The sequence below is a fragment of the Pipistrellus kuhlii genome, unplaced genomic scaffold (genome assembly GCF_014108245.1).
Source record: "Pipistrellus kuhlii isolate mPipKuh1 unplaced genomic scaffold, mPipKuh1.p scaffold_m20_p_1, whole genome shotgun sequence".
Taxonomy (NCBI): Eukaryota; Metazoa; Chordata; class Mammalia; order Chiroptera; family Vespertilionidae; genus Pipistrellus; species Pipistrellus kuhlii.
In genome coordinates, this window is record NW_023425404.1 from 108,243,536 (window position 1) to 108,268,807 (window position 25,272).

The 25,272-nt window shown below is 40.1% G+C and overlaps 1 protein-coding gene across 11 annotated transcripts in view; it reads left to right on the forward strand.

Annotated features, from left to right (window-relative positions):
- The window catches only part of CACNB2 (calcium voltage-gated channel auxiliary subunit beta 2), a 353,464-nt gene that overhangs the window by 323,359 nt on the left and 4,833 nt on the right, over positions 1-25,272 (forward strand). For all 11 annotated transcript variants that reach the window (XM_036459386.2, XM_036459384.2, XM_036459388.2 and 8 more), the window contains 4 exons: positions 8,894-9,003; positions 20,730-20,881; positions 23,841-23,936; positions 24,995-25,180. In XM_036459386.2, the coding sequence (XP_036315279.1) occupies positions 8,894-9,003; positions 20,730-20,881; positions 23,841-23,936; positions 24,995-25,180 (544 nt within the window). The remainder of the gene's footprint in view (positions 1-8,893; positions 9,004-20,729; positions 20,882-23,840; positions 23,937-24,994; positions 25,181-25,272) is intronic.

Consider the following 25,272-nt stretch of genomic DNA (forward strand, 5'->3'; position numbering starts at 1 on the left):
CATTGCTTTATGAAATATATTTTATTTTGTGCCAAGAAACACAGCTTCATTCTTGGGCCTTTGGCTTGGTCCCGGGCTCTCAGGCCAAGTATAAAAGGCATACCTCTAATTGGGCCATTTAGCTTTCACTTCTTTATTCTTGGCTCTGTCATCTATCACAATTTGGAACTGTCCCATGAGCGTGCACACTCAGAAAATTCTGCTAGGCCAGGCACCACACTCTCCGTGACGGAGGTAACCTGCTGCCCTTTCCAAAATGCCAAAGATGGGGAAACGAGATGGAATTTCCTGACTTCCCACTTCGGTTTAAACCTGAGTGCGTTTTTAATTTGGAAGATAGATTCCAGCCATAGGTTGTATCTTGGACCCGTGTTATAAAGTATCAGCCATTCAGACTGGTTTCTTTTAAGAAATGCATGAACAAAATATCTGCATGTTGTATCAATCTTTTGTTTCCGGCCAGAAGTAATTTCCATATGGCTTTATTAATGGACCCACCTTGGCTCATGTTCACTCATAGAGCTGGAATTCAACTTTCTAGGCCTTTGACCACAATGAAAGATCCTCCAAGGAAGTAATAGAGTCTGTAAGGCAGAAGGCAAAAAGCCATAGAAATTTTAACTTTTTTTTTTTTTAACTCATGGCAAGATCTTCAGAGTATCTGAATCATTAAATATATTCGCTTTTGGCAAGCCAAGGTAATAACAGAGGGTGGAAAGTCAGCAGAAGCATCAGGAAAAAGTAAATTACTCATGAATTATCTATTAAATAAACTAAATGTATCCAAAATACATAAGAATTCATGCAATTTAACTAAAGTAAGATAAACAATCCAATTAAAAAATGGGCAAACCTCCAACCTTGACCATCATGGGCCTTCACTCATGTACGGGTAGTGTCTGCACCCCTTGGAGTCATGCTGACAAGCAGCTGAGACCAGGGTCTCTGGAGACAATTCTGGTTTCAACTATATTATATGGACATAGAAGCTGTCCTAGGCAGATGGCCATTCCATTTTCTTTTTAACAAAATGTTTGTGTTGTTGCACAATTCCCTGCCCCTTGTGTGGGTCCCTGGGTGTGTGGGGGGCATCCTTGAAGGCAGGAGGCTGGATATTGGCACCCGAGGATTTGAAGGCATTGTCCTGACTTGCCTTTTATGTCACACTAGCTTCCATGGTTATCTTCAAGTTCAGCTTTGCGTGAATTGTCATATTAAAAGATAAAATAAACAAAAATGGGGAAAGGACCTAATAGACACTTCACTAAAGTGAGCTTTTGACAAAATCCTCAGTCACTGATTATTAGACAGATGCAAATTAAAACCACAATGAGGAATCCCCTCACACCTGTCAGAATGGCTACCATCAACAAATCAACAAACAACAAGTGTTGGTGAGGATGCGGAGAAAAGTGCACTGCTGGTGGGAATGCAGACTATGCAGACACTGTGGACAGTATGGAGTTTCCTCAAAAATTAAATATGTAACTGCCATTTGACCCAGTGATCCCACTTCTAGGAATACATTCTAAGAAATCTAAAACACTAATCAGAAAAAAAAAAAAAGTATGCCCCCCTATATTCATAGCAGTGCAATTTACAATAGCTAAAATCTGGAAATAGCCCATGTGCCCGGCAGTAGCTGAGTGGATAAAATGTTGTGGTACATTTACACCCTGGAATACTATATAGCAATAAAAAAGGAAGCTCGCTTACCCTCTGAGACATCATGGAGGAACCTGGGAGAGCATTATGCTAAGTGAAATAAGCCAGTCAGAGAAAGTCAGGTATCATGTGATCTCACTCATATGTATTGATAGAACCTAATGAACAAAATAAATGTTGGACCAAATAGATTCAGAGACATTGAAGAATGGCACAGACTGATGAATCTCAGAGGGAAGGCAGAGTTGGGTGGGTAGGTGGGTGGGAAGTTATCAACCGAAGAACTTACATGCATATATGCATACCCCATGGACACAGACAGTGGGGTGGGGAGGCCTGGGGCAAGGGGGTGGAGGCAGGCTAGAAGGAGTCAATGATGGGGGGTGGGGGGCATTAGTAATACTTTCAACAATAATTATTTTTTAATAAATAATATTTTTTAAAATTAAAACCCAAGAGGGAGAAAATATGAAACAAAGTGTTGGTGATGAAAATATTCTAGATAGGAATCTTTTCTGTCCTTAAATCTATTTGTGTTCATTTTCTGTAGCCCTGGGAGTTGTCACAAACAGGACTCTAGTGTTAAAACAGCATTGAAGGGCGCCAGGGCGAAGAAGAGATGGCAAATCATTCTTTCTTTGTGTGAACAGAGTGGCCCATTTACATTGCATGACCCTCCTCATCTGTGGCATGTAAACAAAACAATTTCCCAACTCACCGGGTAGGACAAGGACAGGTAAATTAGCAAGTGAATTGGGGACAAGGAGGAAGGCTACTGTTAGTGATGAGTTCGGTTGTCCTTGCAGTGTTGTGAAAATGTCAGCTCTTGCCACTGAAGTGTCTAGAATTCATACCGCATTGCTGTAGGGATATGTACATATTGAAACTGGTGTGACAGGATCTTAATCAAAATTCAGTAATCCTGGGAAACATTACATCACTTTATTTGGTGGAAAATTGTCTTGGATGTGAGATAACTCTTCCTAAACTAGTGCTGTCTACCTCGGTTGCATATTAGTATCACCAACAGTGTTTTAAAAATGAAATAAAAAGCAAGGGTTTATATTCCACCAAATCTCTAGGGCAGGACCTTATGATACTTGAAACGCTTATATGGCAATTTTGAAGTACCAGGAGGGTTGAAAAACACTCCTCTAAACTGAATTGTTCCCATAATTTTGCCCTAATGATTTTCAAGGTCTTTTTTTCCCGGTGGAAATTCAAGTAATGACAATTCCCCAAGCATAAGTTAAGGAGTTGAAATAGTGTGGTAGCCCATCTCAGGCAGCTCACACAGCTTGTCACATAAGCAGGTCAGTGGACACCCGGCTGGACAGCACCACGTGCAGAAAGGAGAAAGCATGGGGACAAAGGGAGCGATGTTACGGAAACCCTGTCCTTCTGCTGAATGGGGTCAGGCTTGAGACGCTCCTGTTTTGTCATCACTGTAATTCCAGGATAGTGCCCAAGCACGGCAGCCTCTTTAGAGACACAGGACTCGGGTTTGGTCACCAGCAGTGCTTGGGTCCCCCTCAGCTGCACTAGTACATGCCCTGCGGGCACCTCAGGGGCTCACTCTTCCCTCTGCCTAGAAGACCCTGCCCACAGCATCCACAGGGCTCTGTGGTTGCCAGAGGTGGGATAGAGGAAGCATTGGCCATAGAAGGGCAGCACAGGGGAACCTGGGGAGAAATGGAATTATTCTGCATCATGGTGATAGTAGATATGAAACTCCATGAATGGTCCCAACTCACAAAGGATCGACTTTAGGGCCCCAGGTGAACACCTAGCTGCAGCCGCACACAACAATTTCAATAAAATACAACTAAAATATAAAACGGACATTGCCCAGAACTACAGGAAGGTTGACTGACTGGAAATTCTACAGCGAGAAGCAAGGAGAAAACCAGAAGGAGGCGCGGAGGAGCTGGAAAAGCCCAAGGTACGGAGACGCGGCGCGCGGAGAGGACGGACCTGAGAGGAGGGAGGCCGAGTGCCTGGCGGGCGTTCCCCAGCGGAAAGGAGAGAAAACTCCGACTGTGCTGGGCCCCCGACTGCTCTGAACCCCAGTTCTAGGCCGGACCCCGGGGACTCAGGCTCAGCCATAGGGAGCCGGGCTGTAAGGCGGAACCTCGGGGAAGCGGCGAAAGGAGGTCCCGGTGGTGCGCACACTGCGCACAGAGAAGGGACGGTTGGCTGTGCCGCGGGATTGCCCTGACGGGAAGGAGACTGGGGCTCCAGACTGCTGTGAACGCCACCTCCTACTCCACTTCCAACTGAACTGAACCCCAATACTGGGCTCATTGTGGGAGAGCATAGACTGTTTGGCAGCAGGCGAAAATCGAGGGCACCTTTCTCTCAGAGGCGCTGGCAGCGAGCACTGAAGGACCCGCATAGGGCGGGGCTGACAGAAGCCAAAGCTGCAGGCTCCACCCTGAAACCCCGCCCCATCTGTAACTGGGAAATGAGACAACAAAATAGATCACAAACGAAAGAAATGGAGGACAAAAAGCGTCTGGATATAGAGTTCAAATCTACGCTTATAAGGTTTTTCAAGAATTTCCTAGAAAAGATGGATAAGGCCTATGAGGATATGAAAAGAGATCAACTAGAATTAATAAGGAGTCAACAAGAAATGATAAGGGATCAACAAGAAATAAAGAATACATTGTCTGAAATAAAAAATATTTTACAGAGTCCTAAAAACAGGAGGGATGATCTCAAGAATCAAGTCAAAGATTTGGAACATAAAGAGCCAGAAGACACTCCTCCACAGAAGCTAGAAGGCAAGAGAATCCAGAAAATTGAAGATAATGTAAGAAACCTCTGGGACAACTTCAAGCGAACCAACATCAGAATTATTGGGGTCCCAGAAGATGAGAGAGAGCAAGATATCGAAAACATACTGAAAGAAATAGTGACAGAAAACTTCCCCCACCGGGTAAAAGAATTAGACTTACAAGTCCAGGAAGCGTACAGAACTCCAAACAAAAGGAATCCAAAGAGGACCACACCGAGACACATCATTATTAAAATTCCAAGAGCAAAAGACAAAGAGAAAATATTAAAAGAAGCAAGAGCAAAGAAGGTAGTAACCTATAAAGGAGCACCTATACGATTGTCAGCTGACTTCTCAACAGAAACCATGCAGGCCAGAAGGGAATGGCAAGAAATATTCAAGGTGATGAATAGCAAGAACCTACAGCCAAAAATAATCTACCCAGCAAAGCTATCACTCAGAATCGAAGGCCAGATAAAGAGCTTCACTAATAAAAAAAAGCTAAAGGAGTTCATCACCGCCAAACCAGAATTATATGAATTGCTGAAGGGAGTTCTTTCAGAAGAGAAAGTAAACAAAGATAAAAATTATGAACAACAAATACGTAACTATCAACAAGTGAATCTAAAAACCAAGGAAATTTAAAAAATCTGATGAACAATATTAACTGTTGAATATAATAGAATCAGAGGTATGGAAGGGGAGTGAACTGATGATTCTTGGGGGAAAAGGGAGAGGGGGGAGTGGGAAGAGACTGAACATAAACTGTGCACCTATGGATGAGGACAATGGGGAGAGGGGAAAGGGCAGAGGGTGGGGTGGGAACCTGGTGGAGGAGAGCAATGGTGGGGGGGGGGGGGAAGGAACATTTGTAATAATATGAACATTAAAAACTTATTAAAAAAAAAAAAAAAAAAAAGGATCGACTTTAGGACACACATTTTTTTTTTTTTTTTTTTGCAAAATTTAGCAATCCCTTTCTACATTGTCCCAAATGCATTCCTCTGCCAAAGGCAACCAATGTTAACTGCGTTAGCTGGTGTTTTTGGTGTTTACTCCTTGCCTCTCAATAACATACTTTATTTGCTACTTGAGATTTCAGTCTTAATCATTACCCATTGACTTCCCCCGTGAAGAATATGTAACTTGCATGCACAGTTCTCCTCTCTCTCACACATACCTGCATACATATCTCATTCTCTAGTCTCTCAACAGTTAAGTTGGTATTTTTGGCTGCTCCATTTTTTAGTGTGTATTGTAGCCATGTAAATAATACATCAATAATACATGTCATGCACTGTGATTACTCTTTCATAAGTGTTTGTGGTACTATGAGATAAATCCTTTTACCTTTTATACTTAATTTTCTATATATTTGGCACTAATTCAGCCCCACATTCTCCCCAGCTGTCTGAATCTCCTCACAGTAGATTCAGATGCACCAGGTGGTCTCTCACCTTTGTCCTTAGGAATCTTTCTGGGAGCGCTATGGGCTGCTACCATCTGGATGGGTGCCCTCTGTGCTGGTGCACATTCGCCATTCTGGGACATTCTTTGTCACTATCTTTGGGATTGCTGTCACCGTTCCTTTTGGAGCCCTTTCTCCTAGTTCCCTTCATCTCTTTCAGGGTTTACCCTGTCATTTCAGTCAACAACATTGTCTAATAGTTTCCCTAGAAAGAGAACATAAAAAAATTTTTTGAGACCTGAATGTCTAAAAATGTCTTTAGCCTTGGCTAGTGTGGCTCAGTTGGATGGGCAAAAGGTTGCTAGTTTGATCCCTGGTCAAGGCATATGCCCAGACTATGGGCTCTATCTCTGTCAGGGTGTGCAGGAGGCAGCTGATTGCTGTTTCACTGTCACATCTTTCCCCTCCCCCCTCCTTTCTCTAAAAAATAAATTAATTAATTAAATATTTTTACAATATAAAATGTTGTTATTCCACCCTTACATTTAATTGATAGTTAAAATGGTGATGGGATGCAGACTGAAATAATTTTCCCTCAGAATTTTTAAGGTTTTTTGCTCCATGGGACCTGTTTTTTCCTCTGGAAATTTTGCTTTGTCCCCAGTGGTATGAAATTTATGTTTATGTCATCAACCTTTGTGCTAGACCCTTTCAAATTGGAAAAGTCACTCTTAATTCTGGATTTTTTTTTAAAAAAAAAATAGTTTCCTGTTGTCTGTTTTTATTATTCTCTTTTTTGTGGACAGCTTATTATTTGGAAGTTGAACCTTCTAGATAACTCTAATTTTCATACTTTTCTTCTATTTTCCATCTTGTCACTTCAGTTTTAGAAGATGTCCTTAACTTTATCTTCTAGAGCTTTTGTTTTTCTTTTTCTTTTTATTTATTAAAGTATTACATATGTGTCCTTACCTCCCTTTTGTTCCCCATTACCCCATTCATGTCCTCCCTGATGTCTGTCCATTGGTTAGGCTTATATGCATGAAAACAAGTCCTTTGGTTGATCTCTCCCCTTTACCTCCACCCTTCTCTACCTTCCCTCTGAGGTTTGACAGTCTGATCGATACTTCTCTGTCTCTGGTTCTATTTTTGTTCATCAGTTTGTGTTTTTCATTATATTCCACAAATGAGTGAGATCATGTGCTATTTATCTTTCTCTGACTGACTTATTTCGCTTAGCATAATGCTCTCCAGTTCCATCCATGCTGCTGCAAATTGTAAGAATTCCTTCTTTTTTTTTTACCATACCATAGTATTCCACTGTATAGATGTTCCACAGTTTTTTCATCCACTCATCTGCTGATGGGCACTTAGGCTGTTTCCAAATCTTAGCTATGGTGAATTGTGCTGCTATGAACATAGGGGTGCATATGTCCTTTCCTAATTGGTGTTTCCAGTTTCTTTGGATATATTCCTAGAAATGGGATGACTGGGTCAAATGGGAGTTCCATTTTTAGTTTTTTTTAGGAAACTCCATACTGTTCTCCACAGTGGCTGCACCAGTCTGCATTCCAACAGCAAGCACGAAGGTTCCTTTTTCTCCACATCCTGCCTGCATCTGTCATTTGTTGATTTGTTCATGATAGCCATTCTGTATATAAAACCAAAAATTGGAAATAAGAGCTAATCAGAATAGCTAGCTCTTCTTTTTAATTTTTGTTTCTACTGTTATATATTTATTTCCAAAATCTCTTTTTTGAAATAGGTATTTTTGTCCTATATATAGTTATACTCATTTCTTAGCTTCCAACTTTTAATGTTATTAATAGTTTTGTTTATTTTGGTCTCTCATGTGAGAGGTTTACCTAAGAATGCCTAGTGAATGTTGCTGTGCTCAGATTTAAGAATGAGACTTGAAATGATCAATTAGAAATTGTGCCCATAGGTGGAGCTTGTCAACTTTATTTCCTTGTAGAATAACCTCACTGGACAATCTATGTAGAAAACCACAATTGTCATTATCTTTGGGTCTTTCCTCTTTGGAGGTCAGATTCCCCAGATGAAAATGTTCCCTTTATAATTCTTTCTTTTCCAAATATCATAATATGTCTTCTCGACTCTGTCTTGGGTCCCCTCAGAGACCCTCTGTTTCATTGCCTGTAGAGACTAAACCAGCACATGGGGAAAGGACGGTCACCTGGTGACTTGATGTAGCAGACGGGAGGTGGAGGGCTCTAACTCTGAAACACTTCTAACTAAACCTCCTGTTTCTAGTCTCCCTTTCACCTTCTTCAAAGGTATTGTGACCCTTCTAGTTTTTCCCACACCTGTTCCTACTGCTGGGTGAAATATTCAGCTTTCTCCAGTCTAAGTAATTTGCACCTTTCTAGCTTTCAAATTTTGTTGTTCTCATTTCTACCCTAACCAAAATGACACACACACCCCAACTACTGTCACAACACCCTCTGTGCCCTCTTCACAACACTCATCTTAATCTATAATTACTTTATTAATTTATTTTTTTCTTTATTGCTGATCTCTGCCAGTTGATTCAGCTCTCTGAGGAAAGACCATGTTAAACTTGTTCTTACTCATTTTCATGCCAATCACAGCATCCTACTTATGGGAGGGCCTATAACACAAGGGCTTAATATGGCTCAAGGAGCCTGGGTTCAAATCCCAGCTTTGTCGTTTTTGGTTAATATGTAACCCTGAATGAAAAACCTTCCTATGGGGCATTTTCTTCATCAATAAGAGTAGTAATGATAATAAACCTCATTGCTAGCGTTTTGAGGATAATTTAATGAGATAGCACCAGTAATGAGATAATGTTTAGTACATGCCTGGCACTTAGTAAAGAACCAATAAATGCTAAGTGGCACAGGATAAAAATAATGACTGAGCAAGTACCCTTTTTTTGTTTGAAAATAGGGCCATAATATAGATATTGTATACTTAGATAAGTTTGAAGTATGTATTTCTGTCCCTTTTTATTCAATTAATAAGAATTAATAAGTCTTATGTTACTTTTTTCCCAACAGGATATCCATCACAAGGGTCACTGCTGACATCTCGCTGGCCAAACGCTCAGTGTTAAATAACCCCAGTAAGCACGCAATAATAGAAAGGTCCAATACAAGGTCAAGCTTAGGTAAGTGTGCGCTGCTTATGAACTTAAGCTATTTCAACACTTCTCCCTGAGGCTGCCAACGAGATCTAACAAGATGGTAATTCCATGTGTCATAGAGCTGAGAAGAAAGAGACATGTGCTGCCAGGAGCTAGTGCTGCGGTCACAGTGATTTCATGGCATGAGGCATTTGTTATGATAGTTGTGAGTTAAAAATTCCACAGTCTGTCAGCACGAATGTTTTGGTTGTGGTTGTTTTTACTTCTGTGAGCTTCAGTATCTACAGATTCAAAAAAATTCCTGGCTTTGCATGATAGGGTTTAGCTGGGGAAAAAAGGGAGAAGGATGAAAAGAGATTTTAAACAATAGGCTTCTGTTGTTTAAACATAGATATTTTACCTTGGTTAAGTGGATGGTTTTTAAAAGAGAGAGATGGGTTAGGTAGCTCAGTAAGTAAGAGCATCATACCAATATGCCGTTGCGAGTTCTGGTCAAGGCACATACAAAAGTCAACCAATTAATGTATTAATAAGATCAATAAGTGGAATAACAAATTGACCTCTTTCTCTTCTTTACCTTTTCTCCCCCTTTTTCTTTCCACCCTAAAATCAATAAAATTTTTTAAATGTTTTTTTAAATCTCTATACATAAAAGCCTAAGCAACCAAAATGACCAGAATGACCAGTTGCTATGATGCACACTGACCACCAGGGGGAAGACACTCAATGCAAGAGCATTTTATTTTGATGTAGTCCCACTTATTTATTTTCTCTTTAGCTTCCATGGCCCTAAGGGCAGTATCAGTGAAGAAGTTCTTTTGGCATATCTCTGAGATTTTGCTGCCTGTGGATTCCTCTAGTATTTTTATGGTTTCCCATCTTATATTTAAGTCCTGTATCCATTTTGAGTTTATTTTTGTGTATGTTGTAAGTTGGTGATCTAGTTTATTTATTTATTTTGCATGTATCTGCCAAGTTTTACCAACACCATTTATTGAAGAGACTGTCTTCATTGTATGTCCTTGCCTCCTTTGTCAAATATTAATTGAGCATAGTGGTTTGGATCAATATCTAGATTCTCTATTCTGTTCCATTGATCTATATGTCTTTTCTTTTGACAATAACAGGCAGTTTTGAGAACAGTGGCTTTGTACTACAGCTTGAAATCTGGTATTGAGGTCCCTCCTAATTTATTCTTCTTTCTTAAGATTACTGTGGCTTTTTGGGGTCGTTTTATAATTCCAAATGAATTTTTGGAGAGTTCTTTCTAGGTCTGTGAAATATGTCATTGGTATTTTAATGGGGAGTGCATTGAATCTATAGATTGCTTTGGATAGTATGGACATTTTAATGATGTTGATCCTACCAACCCAAGAACATGGTAGGTTCTTCTATCTGTTTATGTCTTCCTCTATTTCTTTTCTCAGTGTCCTGTAGTTTTTCCTGTATAGGTCTTTAGATATCTTAAGTTTTTGGTGCCATGGTAAATGGGATTGTTTTTTTAGTCTATCTTTCTGTAAGTTTATTATTGGTGTATAGAAATGCCATAGATTTGTTGGCGTTAATTTTGTATCCAGCTACATTGCTGAATTCATGTATTAAGTCTATTAGTTTTTTGGTGGAGTGTTTTGAGTTTTTTATGTACAATATCATGTCATCTGCAAATAAGGACAGCTTTATTTCTTTTCCAATTTGGATGTCTTTTATTTCTTCTTCTTATCTAATTGCAATGGCTAATAGTTCCAGTACTGTGTAAAGCAGGAGTGATGAGGGTAGGTATCCCTGTCTTGTTCCTGTTCTTAGGGGAAATGGTTTTAATTTTTGCCCATTGAGTATGTTGGCTGTTGCTTTATCATATATAGCTTTTATTATGTTGAGGTATGATCCTTCTATTACCACTTGTTGAGAATTTTTATCAAGAAAGTGTGTTGGATTTTGTCAAATGCTTTTTCTGCATCAATTGACATGACTATGTGACTTGTTTCTCTCAATTTGTTTATGTGATGTATCATGTTTATTGATTTGTGGAAATTGTACCATCCTTGCATTCCTGGGATAAATCCTACTTGGTCATGGTGTATGATCTATCTGATGTACTGCTGAAGCTGATTTGCTAGAATTTCGTTGAGAATTTTGGCATCTATGTTCATGAGGGATATTGGCCTGTAATTCTCTTTCATTGAGTTGTCTTTATCTGGTTTTGGTATTAGGGTGATGCTGGCTTCATAGAAGGAGTTTGGAAGTGTTCCTTCCTCTTGAATTTTTTGGAACAGTCTGAGGAATTTAGGTTTTAGTTCTTCCTTGAATGTTTGGTAAAACTCTCCTGTGAGGCCGTCTGGCCCCAGGCTTTTGATGACTGCTTCAATTTCTTCCATAGTTACTGGACTATTGAGCTGTTTAGATTGTTTCTTATTGAGTTTTGGAAGGTTATATTTTTCCAGGAATATATCCATTTTCTCCAGGTTGTCCAGTTTGTTGGAATAGAATTGTATTATTATTTTTTTTAACAATCTTTTATATTTCAGCGGGGTCTGATATTTCACCTCTTTCATTTCTGATTTTCTTTATTTGGGTCCCCTCTCTTTGCTTCTTGGTGAGTCTGGCTAGAGGTTCATCAATCTTGTTTTTCCTTTCAAAGAACCAGCTCTTGGTTTTGTTGATCGTTTTTTATTGTTTCTTTGATCTCTATGTCATTTATCTCCACTCTTATCTTTATTATTTCCTTCTTTCTGCTTACACTGGGCTTTTCTTTAGACATCTCCCCTATTAGAAGCCCGTTCCACAATAAGGGGACACACCAGCCCAAGAGCCAGGGGCTTCTCCTTATAAACACCGCCCCGGTCCTCCAGCTTCTGAATTTCTTCATGGGGGCTCATCCTATCCCTGCAAAATCTGATATTTTTGCTGTGCGGTGGTGCGCTCCTTTGAGTCCAAGTGTTCGCACTGCCTGGAACTCAGTGTCGCTGCAGCTGTGGATATTCAGGCCTCTGACAAGATCCACTTTTCCTTTAAAGATGGTGAGATTTCCCCGTCCAAGCCCATAGGTAGCTCCGGGAGGGGACCCAGCCGCAGTGGGGGCTGCCAGGTCAGGGGAACCCTGTCTAGTAGTCTCCCACCTTCTGCTGGAGTTTAGCTATCCTGTAGCTTGCTAACAAACACTCTCCGTGCGACTCTCAGCTGTTCTTTCTTTCTTTCTGCTCCAGGACAATGCTGGGAACATGTCTGTCTATTCTGCTGCCATTTTCTATACCTCTACCTAAAAAAATCCATATATTAATATCTTGGTATATAAATAAAATTTATGAACATATAAGAAAATGAATTATTTTGTTTTATCAGTTATCTGGATTTTGTTTAATGAACACTACTACATTTATAATCAATACAAAAAATAATTGTGCTCAAACCACTGAACCAATGAAGTTATTATTTTTTAAATTGATTTCAGAGAGAAAGGGAGAGATAGAGAGAGATAGAAACATCAGTGATGAGAGAGAATCATAGATCAGCTGTCTCCTGCACATCCCTTACTGGGGATCTAGCCCGCAACCCAGGCATGTGCCTTCACCAGGAATCAAACCCTGATCTCCTGGTTCAGAGGTCGGACATGAAGTTATACTTAAAGTGTGAAATTCTGTGACTGTGTGAATAAGTTGTCAATAACTAAACACATAATGAAAATCTTTGTGACCAAAATATTTTTATTATAATACTGATGATATATAACATTATATTACTTTCATGTTTTCAAGATAAAGATTATATGTTGTGAAATGATCATGGTAAGAAGTCCAGTTACCATACATCACCATACATTGTTATACATTTTTTTTTGTGATAAGAACTTTTAAGATCTACTCACTTAGGAACTTTCAAATATACATACAGTATCATTAACTATAGTCACCATGGTATACATCACATCCATAGGTTTCTTTCTTTTATAACTCGAAATTTGTGGCTTTCGACCTCCTTTACCTATTTTGCTCACCTCCCACCCCATACCTCTGGCAACCATCAATCCAGTCTCTGTATCTATGAATTTAGTGTTTTGGGTTTTTAATTTTATTATTTTGAGTTCCACATCTAGGGGAGATTTATCACATATATAGTATTTGTTTTTCTCTGTCTGACTTATTTCACTAAGCACAATGCCTTTAAAGTCTATCCATATTACAAATGGCAAGAGTTCACTCATTGTTATGGCAAAATAAGATTAAATATAAAATATACACATATATAATATCACATTTTCTTTACCCATTTCTCCATCAATGTACCCTTAGGTTATTTCCATGTCTTGGCTGCAATGAACATGGTTAAGTTAGTGTTTTCCTTTCTCTCAAATACCCATAAGTAAAATTGAAGGATCATATGATAGTTCTATTTTTAATTTTTCGAGGAACCTCCTTACTGTTTTCTGTAGTGGCTGCACCAATTTACATTCTCATCAACAGTGTACAAGGGTTTCCTTTTCTTTACATCCTTGCCAACACTTGTTGACTTTATTTATTTGTAATATGTTTTATTGATTTCAGAAAGGAAATGAGAGGGAGAGAAACATCAAGATGAGAGTGAATCATTGATCGGATGCTTCTTGCACGCCCTACACTGGGGATTGAGCCCGCAACCCAGATATATCCCCTGACCAAGAATCTAATAAACTAACCATGACTTCCTGGTTCATAGGTCAATGCTCAACCACTGCACCATGCCAGCCAAGTGATTTTTATTTTTTTAATCCCTACCCAACATTTTTGTTTTAATTGATTTTTAGAAAGAGAGGATGGTAGAGGGAGAGGAAGAGAAAGAAACATCGATGTGAGAAACATCTATCAGTTGCTTCTGGTATATGCTCTGATTGGGAATTGAACCTATAACCAGGGTATGTGCCCTGACCAGGATTCAAACCTGAGATCCTTCAGTGCACAGGATGACACTCCAACCAAATGAGCTATACCAGCCAGGGCAACACATGTTAACAATTTTGTAATAGTCAATCAGATATGTATGATGTAATAACTTCCATGGTTTTGATTTGCATTTCCTTGATGATTAGTGATGTCAAACATCTTTTCAGGTAACTGGCCACCTTATGTCTTCTTTGAAAACATGTCTATTCAGAGCCTCTGCCCATTTTAAAATCATATTGTTTTTTGCTATTAAGTTGTATGAGTTCTTTATAAATTTTGGATATTGACCCCTTATCAGATATATGATTTGTAAGTATTTTCATTTCAGATTTTCTTGGTTTCCTTTGTTGTGCAAGTTTTTAGTTTGATGTAGTCCCACCTTTTATTTTTTATTTTAGTGTCAAATTCAAAAATAAACTGTTAAGGAACTTACTGCTTATGTTTTCTCCTAGGAGTTTTATATTTAAAGGTTTTATTTTCAAGTTGATTTTTGAGTATGGTATAAGATAATGGTCCAGTTTCATTCTTTTGCATGTGGCTGTCCAGTGTTTCCAACATCATTTATTGAAGACTGTCCTTTCCCCATTGTATAGTCTTCATTACTGTGTCATAAAGTAGTTGGCTATATATGTATGGGTTTGTTTCTATGCTGTTTTACTCCATTGATTTTATGAGTCTTTTTATGCTAGTACCACACTATTTTGATTATTATAGTTTTATAATATAGTTTAAAATCAGGAAACATAATGACTCTAGCTATGTTCTTCTTTCTCAAGATTGCTTTGGCTATCTTTAGGGTCTTTGTGGTTCTATACAAATTTTAGAATTGTTTGTTCTATTTCTGTGAAAAATACCATGGTATTTTGATAGGGATTGCACTGAATCTATAGATTGCCTTAGTAATATGAACATTTTAAAAATACTAATTCTTCCTATAAGCACAGACTATCTTTCCATTTATTTGTGTTTTCAGTATCATCAGTGTCATAGGTTTCAGTGTAAGGTCTTTCACCTCCTAGGTTACATTTATTCCTATTTTATGCTTTTGCTGTAACTGTAAATGGGAGTTTTCTTAATTTTTCTGATAGTTTAGTATTAATGTGTAAAAATGTATCCAATTTCTTAATATTAACTTTATATCCTGGAGCTTTACTGAATTTATTAGTTCTACCAGTTTTTTTTTTATAGTCTTTAGGGTTTTCTACATATAGTATTATGTCATCTGCAAAGAATGACACTTGTAATTCTTTCCAATTGTATGCTGAATAGCTCTGGTTAGGACTTTACATACTATCCTATATAATAAAACCTGCAGGGACCATTTCAGCTTAGTGGGAAGAGTGTCGGCCTGTGGACTCAAGGGTCCCAGGTTCGATTCTGGTCAAGGGCATGTACCTTGGTTGCAGGCACATCCCCAGGGGATGTGCAAGAGGCAGCTGATTGATGTTTCTCTCTCATAGATGTTTCTAACTCTCTATACCTCTCTCTTCCTCTCTGTAAAAAATCAATAAAATATATTTTAAAAAATAAAATGAACGAATAAAATAAAAAATAAACCCTGATATGCAAATCAACCAACTGGAAGAACCACCAGTTGCTATGACTGACCACCCGGGCACATGATGCTCAATGCAGGAGCTGCCCCTAGCCCGCAGGCCCTGACCAGCAGTGGCAGCACGGGACTGGGCCAGCAAGCAGGTGGCACCAGGCCACCAACCAAGGCAAGTGCCAGCAGGGGCTCCCCAATCACCCTGCCAGTCGCCCCACAGAGGGAGGCGCCTGGTGGGGAGGAGGGGCCAGCATGTGAATACTAGGCCAGCCAAGGTGGGTACTAGCAGGGGCCCGGATTGCCCTGCTGGTCACCCCATAGATCGGCTCTAATCGCCAGCAAGGCCTAGGGATCCTACAAATTTTGTGCACTGGGTCTCTAGTGTTGAATAAAATTAAAAGAATGGCATTCCTTTCTTGTTTCTAATCTTAGAGAAAAGGTTTTCAACTTTTTACCTTTGAGTATGATGTTAGCTGCGGGCTTATACAATTTCTATCAATGTTTATAATAAATATTAATTTAGATTATAACTTGATTACTCGGGGTGAGTAGCCGGATATAAAAAAGGACCAATTAGAAACTAAACATACACTGAATGAAATAAAAAATATTATACAGAGACCCAACAGCAGACTAGAGGTATGCAAGAATCAGGTCAAAGATTTGAAATACAAAGCAGCAAAAAACACTCAACAGGAAAAGCAAAAAGAAAAAAGAATCCAAAAAGTTGAAGATAGTGTAAGAAGCCTCTGGAACAACTTCAAGCATACCAACATCAGATTTATAGGGAGTGCCAGAAGAAGAGAGCAAAATACAGAAAACCTATGGGAAGATATAATGACTAAAAACTTCCACCACCTGGTGAAAGAAATAGACTTACAAGTCCAGGAAGTGCACAGAACCCCAAACAAAAGGAATCCAAAGAGGACTACACCAAGACACAAAATTAAAATGTCAAGGGCAAAAGACAAAGAAAGAATATTAAAAGCAGCAAGAGAAAAACAATTACCTACAAGGGAGCACCCAAAAGATTGTCAGCTGATTTCTCAACAGAAACTAGGCAGGCCAGAAGGGAGTGGCAAGAAATATTCAAAGTGATGAATAGCAAGAACCTACAACCAAGATTACTCTACCCAGCAAAGTTATCATTCAGAATTGAAGGTCAGATAAAGAGCTTCACAGATGAGATAAAGCTAAAGGAGTTCATCACCACCAAACAAATAGTTATGAAATGCTGAAAAGTATTCTTTAAGAAGAGGAAGAAGAAGAAAAAAGTAAAGATAAAAATTAATAACAACAAAAACATATCTATCAACAAATGTATCTAAAATTCAAGTGAATTAAAAATCTGAGGAACAGAATAATCTGGTAAATACAATAGAATCAGAGGCATAGAATGGGAGTGGATTGGTAATTCTTAGGGGGAAAGGGATGTGAGGGGTATAGGAAGAGACTGGACAAAAATCGTACACCTATGGATGAGGACAGTGGGGGGAGGTTAGAGCAGAGGGTGGAGTGGGAACTGGGTGGAGAGGAGCTATGAGGAGAAAAAGGAGAATCAATTGTAATAATCTGAATATTAAAGATTTATTAAATTTTTAAAAATCCCTAGAGGAAATCTATTCTCCTTGCCCATCAAGGAATCTGACATCATTGAGTTTTACTTGAGGGCATGTCTCAAGGATGAGGTGTTAAAGATCATGCCTGTGCAAAAGCAGACATGTGCCAGCCAGCAGATCCGGTTCAAGGCATTTGTCGCCATTGGGAACGACAATGGACATGTTGGTCTGGGTGATCAGTGCTCAAAGGAAGTAGCCACTGCCATCCGTGGAGCCATTATCCTGACCAAGCTCTCTACTGTCCCTGTGCAGTAAGGCTACTGGAGGAACAAGATCAGCAAGCCCCACATGGTTCCTTGCAAAGTGACTGGCAGGTGTGACTCTATATTGGTGTGCCTCACCCTTGCCCCCAGGATTACAGGCATTGTCTCGGCCCCTGTGCCTAAGAAATTGCTGATGATGTCTGGTATTGATGACTGCTACACCTCGGCCAGGAGCTGCACTGCCACCCTGGGCAACTTCGCCAAGGCCACCTTTGATGCCATCTCTCTAAGACCTCACCCTGGATTCTGGAAAGAGATTGTGTTCACCACGTCTCCCTATCAGGAATTCACTGACCCACACCCGAGTTTCTGTGCAGAGGACCCAGGCCAGCTGTGGCCACCACAAAATTTTATACAAGAAAAATAAAGTGATTTAAGCCTGCTTTAAAAAAATTTTTTTTTTAAAGATCACCTTAGCTGGTTTGGCTCAGTGGATATGTTGGCCTGTGGACTGAAGGGTCTCGGGTTTGATTCCCTGTGGCTTGGTCCCCTGTGGTGGGGGAAGAGGAGGGAGAGTGGAGGTGGCATGCAGGAGATAGCCAATTTTATTCATTTTCATATTATAATTCTCTCTCATTGATATTTTTATCTCCCCTGCCCCATTTTCCTCTCTGACATCAATGAAAATATTTTTTCAAAAAATTTAAAGATCAACATAGAAGAGTTAAACAATAGTATTAGTAATGCTTTAGAACATTATTATGAAAGGAATGAACAATACCATTTTTATTTTTAAAACTGTTATTTGAGGTAATTTAAATGAATATGGATGTAAAAAGTACACAGGACATAAGGTACTCATCACCCATATTCAGCTATCATCTATTCATGGCAAAATTGTTTCTTTTCCAGTCCTCCCATTCCTCCCCAACTGTGGATTATTTTGGAGCAAATCACAAATATCATATGACTATCCTACCTAATAAAAGAGTAATATGCAAATTAACCATCACTCAGTTCAAGCCACGCCCAGCAGCCAATCAGAGAGAGTATGCAAATCAATCCCAACTAAGATGGCTGCAGCCACAGAGAGCAGTTGAGAGGCTTGGGTTTCCCCAGCAACAGAAGCCAAGCTTTTCACCTGCCCTAGCTGGCCTAAGCCTCCACTCAAGGCTACAAAGTTTCAATTATACAAGATACATGAACCCCAACAGAATAGGCAGCAGCCAGAGTGAACAGGGGGCTTGGCTCCGCTCCAGGCTACAGTTTCAATTGTAGAAGATAAATTCCAAATAACAGGGCCTCCGCTTGGGTTGCCAAGGGTGAGGGGGGGTTGGCCTGCAAACTACCACAGGCCCCTCGCCCAGGTTGCCCTACGCTTCAAGGGAACCCCCACCCTGATCCAGGACACCCTCAGGGCAAATCAGGTGGCCTCCACCCATGCACCAGGTCTCTATCCTATCTAATAAAAGAGTAATATGCAGATTGACCAAAGCTCCAACACACAAGCTCTCTGCCCCTATGTGGTCAAAGATCCTGCCCTTATGTGGACACAAGATGGCCACCACAAGATGGCCAGCAGGGGAGGGCAGTTGGGAGGGACCAGGTCTGCAAGGGAGGGCAGTTGAGAGGGACCAGCTCTGCAAGGAAGGGCAGTTGGAGGCGATCAACCCTATAGGAGAGGGCAGTTAGGGGTAGCCAGGCCGGCAGAGGAGGGAAATTGGGGGCAAACAGGCTGGCAGGGGAGCAGTTAGACATCAATCAGGCTGGCATGGGAGTGGTTAGAGGATGATCAGGCTGGCAGGCAGAAGTAGTTAGGGGCAATCAGGAAGTTAGGCAGGCGAGCAGTTGGGAGCCAGCAGTCCTGGATTGTGAGAGGGATGTCCGACTGCCCATTTAGACCCAGTGGGATCGGGTCTAAACAGACAGTTTAATATCCCTCAAGGGGTCCCAGATTGGAGAGGGTGCAGGCTGGGCTGAAGGACACTCCCCATACCATGCAGGAATTTCATGCACCAGGCCTCTAGTCTGTAAATATTTCATTATGTATTTCTAAACAGTAGACACTCTTTATTTAAACCATACATCACTCTTACCTTAATATATCCCTAAATCGTCTTTCCACTCAGCACCTATTTCCCAGTTGTCATATTATATAGACTATATATATTTTATTCATTTTCATATTATAAAAATATGTATTACTATTCTTAATTCAGGATCCAAATAAAGTCCATCCATTGTGATTAGTTCACAGGTCCTTGAGTCTCTTAATCTGATTGTGTATATGTGTTTCCTTGTAATTTTTTACTTGGAGAAACTGGGTCACTTATTCCATAAAGGTGCGATGTGAATCATTTATGTGATTGTCTGTTTTCTGTGTTTGTTTGTTTTTTTTTTATAAACTGGTAGATCCAAAAGCTTAATTTTTATTTTTAGGTCTGGAGACTTATTTTTTTCTGTAGGTCCAGGGTCTTATGGAATTGACTCTTCATGATTGCAGTGGGCAGCACAAGTTACGTATTATGATTCATAGACCTGTGCTGCCTAGTACAGGAGCTTCTCTGGCTATTTACTTTTAAATTACACTTTTCCAATTTAGTTGCTTGTTCACACCAGCTACATCTCACATGCTCAATAGCCACATGTGGTTAGCTGCTATCATACTGGCCAGCGTTGAAATAGAGTATTTCTATCATGACAGAAAATTCTACTAGATAGTTCTGTTTTAGACTTAGGGAGATCCTGGAGACATAAATGAATTGAGTGAAAAATTTCTGGTGTTCAAATAGATTTTTATATGTTTTATAAGTTTTCTGTATGTTTTATAACTCATATTTGTGTAGTGCTGTCTCTAATAGATAACTGCCCTTTTAAATCTGAATATTACAGGACCATTCCTTTGTTGGTGGAAAATATGACTAGTGTGTTCCTAGACAATTTTATTATAGAGACTAGTAATGTCTCCCCTAGAGTACGTTGTATTTTAGGTTGTTAATAAAAATATGTAGGCTCAATCGTATTCAGAAAGTATAAAATAAGTGATAAACACAGGTATGCCCAGACAGTGAGAGGAAAGCTGGTGATGTTGCTAGTGTAAAGTGGTCAGAACCACACATAAAAGTTATCTGTTAAGTTTCTATTATATAACATTGTTATGACATGAAATCCTAGAGTGGAGTTTTGCATCACAAAAAATAAGTCAGCAGAGGGAGCCAAAAATGTTGACTCTCTAAAATACTATTAATACTGGAAGTAAATGTTATAGCAAACCAAAAGAGGAATTCCCTAACTTTGTAAGGTGTTATGAAGAAAATGCTTTTATCAGCTCTACTGCTTATAAATATTAACCTAATGGCTGACCTACATACCTTCCTGTTAAAGAAATCATGTACCATTTTATTTTATCAATTTGCTCTAAAAATATTGTGCTTTAAGTAATCGATCTCTGCTTAACCTTTTACAGCGGAAGTTCAGAGTGAAATAGAAAGGATTTTTGAACTTGCAAGAACATTGCAACTGGTAGTTCTTGATGCAGACACTATTAATCATCCAGCTCAACTCAGTAAAACCTCTTTGGCCCCTATTATAGTTTATGTAAAGATTTCTTCTCCTAAGGTAAGTGGGCTTGCTGTTTGCTCTATAATCCAAGTTTGCCAAAACGTTTATGTTATTTTGCAGTTACAACAGGCTACATCTTTATCCATCATAGAGAGTTTGAAGAGATGTTTGTCAATTTTTAAGATTCATAAGAAGCCAAGCATGATTATTAGTTTCATGGCTTAGAACAGATGATTCTCAAAGTGTGGTAAAATCCTGGGGGTCTTAATACACTTTCAGAGAGTTCACAAGGTCAAAACTATTTCCATAATAATACTAAACACCATTCACCCTTTTTGCACTTTTGATGATGGCGCAAAAGCAATAGTAGATAAAACTGCATGTGTCTAAGCATGAATTAAAATTAGGGTACCAGACAATACTAGCAATTAAAAAAAAACAAAAACAAAATAACCAGTTTCACTTAATTTTATTAAATACTAGAGGCCCAGTGCATGAAATTTGTGCATGAGGGAAGAGGTTCCCCTCAGCGAAGCTTGCACCCTCTCAAATCGGGGTCCCCTTGGGGATGTCTGACTGCCAATACCTGTGGGATCGGGCCTAAACTGGCAGTCAGACATCCTTCTCGCAATCTGGGACCACTGGCTCCTAACTACTCACCTGCCTGTCTGCCTGCCCGATCACCCCTAACTGCCTCTGCCTGCCTTCCTGATCACCCCTAACTGCTCTCCCCTGCTGGTCTAGTTTCCCCCAACTGCCCTCCTCTGCTGACCTTATCATCTCCAACTGCCTCTGCCTCAGCCCCTACCACCATAGCTTTGTCCAGAAGGTAGTTGCACGTCCAGAGATGGCCAGTTGACCCAGTCTAATTAGCATATTATCCTTTTATTAGCATAGATATATTATATAGGATAGGATTGCTTAAATGGGGGGAAAAGCCTTTTTCAGCAGGAGGAGATGCTCTTGGCAGATAAAAATACATAATATCGATACATATATCTGGACTGATAGCCAGCCATATGCACTATATTGCCGAACAGGTTATTAAAAAATTGAACAGCTTTCTTACAACTTACACCAAACAGCTGTTGTCCTTAAAACCCCTCCTCAGCCCCCACGTTAGGTTCTGCCTTCACAGTTCACCCAGATTAGGTCCTGACTGGTCAGTTTCTATGCCAGTCAGCATCAAAAGCTCCACCTCCTGGGCAGCCAATGGCTCCTCACAGTCACCCAGATTTGTTTCTGATTGGTGAATTTCTATGCCAGTCAGCGTCTCCAGGCCTATTTCTGGGCCTGATCTGTAGCTGCCATGGCAGCTGCATTTCAAGTCCTGCTTCTCTCTCCAGGCCTCACCAGCAGCCTCAGTGGCTGCTGATCAGGCCCCCTGTCTCTCTCTCCGGGCCTGACTCATAACTGATGTGGCAGCGCAAGGTCATTCATTAGGCCTCCAGCCCAGCCCCTGCCAGAGGCTAAAGACCTTGATGTGCCTGCCTTGCCCCGCTCCCCTCTCCCCTGCCTGCCCACCAGCCTTGTTGTAATAGGAGCCTGTGGGCTGTGGAGGAGGGACCTAGAGGTGCTGCATGCACTTCCTGATGACCTGTTGCCTGTTGTCCGTCTGGTCTTTAGGTTGTGATGCCCCCTAGCCTTTTATAATGTAGATTATTAGTAATAAAATAGGAAGTACACAAGAGCTGCATATAGCCAAGTAGGTTAGTTATCTCAAGGACCTGCATTGGTATAATTATTTGATTTGTGAACTAACTAGCCACTTTATTCATAGCATACCATTTTTATATGAAAGGAAAAACTGACAGGTTATGCTTACTCAGACTTGGGTATCACATCAAAGAAAATAGCTAATAGCCTTTGTTACCAATGATAAAACTGAAGGTTTCAAAGAAAATGCTGAATTTTGGAAAACTTGTATCCACTTTTGAGAGCTTGGCAGCTTCCTAATAGACAAAGACTTTTCTAATGAGATCAATAATAATAATTAACAGATAGGTTTTAATCTTGTATAATGAATTGTGTCAACATTTGGAAGATCTGAAGAACTCAGTGAACCATTATTTTCCAAATGATCAATGAATGATGCTACAAATTATGCATGCTAAAGACCCATTCAAATTCCAAGATAGGCCAATGAAATTTATGAAACAGAGTAAGAAAAGTTCGTTGATATTGTTTCATGTTTCACATAGCAGCTAATCTCTAAGAAACTAGTATTTCCACACTATAAGGAATATCCATAATTATATCAACTACATATTTTTAGGAGGAAGGGAATCCTTCACACATATGCTCAGACTGGTAGGTTAGCTTCCTGCTGGGGTCTGGCTGATGGGAACTGGGTGAGACAGGCCAGACACGCCCTGGAGTCCTCCCGCAGTCCCTCCCTGGCCCCCATCATGCACTAGTGGGGTCTGAAGATCTGGCCTGTGCCCTCTTTCAATCCAGGACCTCATGGAGGAGTCCACAGGCCAGGCCAAGGGACCCCACTGGTGCACAAATCTGTGCACCAGGCCTTTAGTAGGTCACATAAAGAAACTTTTTGGCCCTAGCCAGTTTTGCTCAGTGGATAGAGCTTCAGCCTGTGGACTGAAGGGTCCCGAGTTCGATTCCTATTAAGGGCATGTGCTTGGGTTATGGGCTCAATTCTCAGCAGGGGGTATGCAGAAAGCAGCCCATCAATGATTCTCTCATCATTGATGTTTCTCTCTCTCCCTCTCCCTTCCTCTTTGAAGTCAATAAAAAAGTATACTTTTTGGGTTTCTCAAGAACTGTTTAAAACAAAGGAGTCATAAGACAAAAAGTTTGATAACTGCTAGCCTTGAAAAAGGACTCAGAATAAGCTTTGAAGATTTATATGAACATATCAATTTTGCAGGTAATCTTCATAGCTCAATTTATTATAAGCCACTTGCACTGTATATAAGTTTCCAGAGAAAGGAGTGGTGAATCTTGTCATGGATCTGAGTGCAAATAGCCCTCTGTTTAAAAATCTTATCTTTTACAGGTTTTACAAAGGTTAATAAAATCTCGAGGAAAATCTCAAGCTAAACACCTCAATGTCCAGATGGTTGCAGCTGATAAACTGTCTCAGTGTCCTCCAGTAAGTCCTCTTTATATACACTGTAATCCAGATGAAGAGATCAGATCTGGCATTACATTAAAAAACAAAAAGCAGACAGTGACAGGCCTGTTGGGGGAAAGAATCCTCACCACTTAGCAGTGAGCATCATTCTAAAGAAGTGAACGGTCCTACTTCCTGCCATGAACACTTGCCCCGATCATGGCTTACAAAAAGCTATGGCAAGTTCTGTGGTCACCTCACTTTGTAAATAACACCTCATTTGTATCTTAAATGAACAAGATGTTGACTTCAAAAACTTGGTCTATAAGATTACCTATTTGGAGTTAACCCTACTAACTATAGAGATTGACTTGCTGCCTCTTCAATAGCTCTCTGAAATATTGATTTAAGACTGTAAAAACAAACGTCTAAACAATCAGTCACCCAGATTCTGACATCTGAATACAGTCTATTTCTAATTCATGCTTTACATACCCTGCCAGGGATTTACAGATGGCTTTTAAGTTGTTTTTTAAGTGCAAGTATTTCAGAAGCTCCAAAAATCAGGACTATATCCATTTTGATTGCTTGGAGTATGTTAAAATTTATGATAACCAATTTTTGAAGTTTGGGCCATGTCAAATCATCAGTGGTTTCAGTTTCTTCTGCCAAACTTCATGTCCTTATCTTTCCTCATTAATTTTCAGGGTTAAACTTTTCAGTCTATGTCAAACAGGTTTCTTCCTGTACTATTCAGATTATATTATTTTCTTTTTATATATCTTTCTACCATATTATCAATTCCTGTTTTTACTACTGACAATTTTTCCATCATGCCCTTTAACAACTACTATTACACCTGTTCACTTCCTGGTCATTGCTGCTGGTTAAGCATCCAATATTCTAAAATGACATAATCTGACTAAACAGGACAGTCAGCAGATGGAAAAGGGAAAGGAGCACATAAGCCACAGCACATACAAAGCAGTGCAGCTCATGAGCCCCTCCCTCCTTCTATGAGGCTGGGGTAGGGTTGTGAAACTCCAGTCAGTACTGGGGTGGTATAAGTGTGCTCTCTGACATGTTTGCCTCTGCAGGAGTTGTTTGATGTGATCTTGGATGAGAACCAGCTCGAGGATGCTTGTGAGCACCTTGCCGACTACCTGGAAGCCTACTGGAAGGCGACCCACCCTCCCAGCAGCAGTCTCCCCAACCCTCTCCTTAGCCGCACTTTAGCCACTTCAGCACTGCCTGTTAGCCCCACTGCAGCCTCTAATTCACAGGTGAGAGGACTTCTTCACCGTGTTCGTTGAGAAGCCAGGCTGCCTAAGGTCACAGTGCTGGGGTCCAAGCCCAGATACCCAGGGCAGTGCTT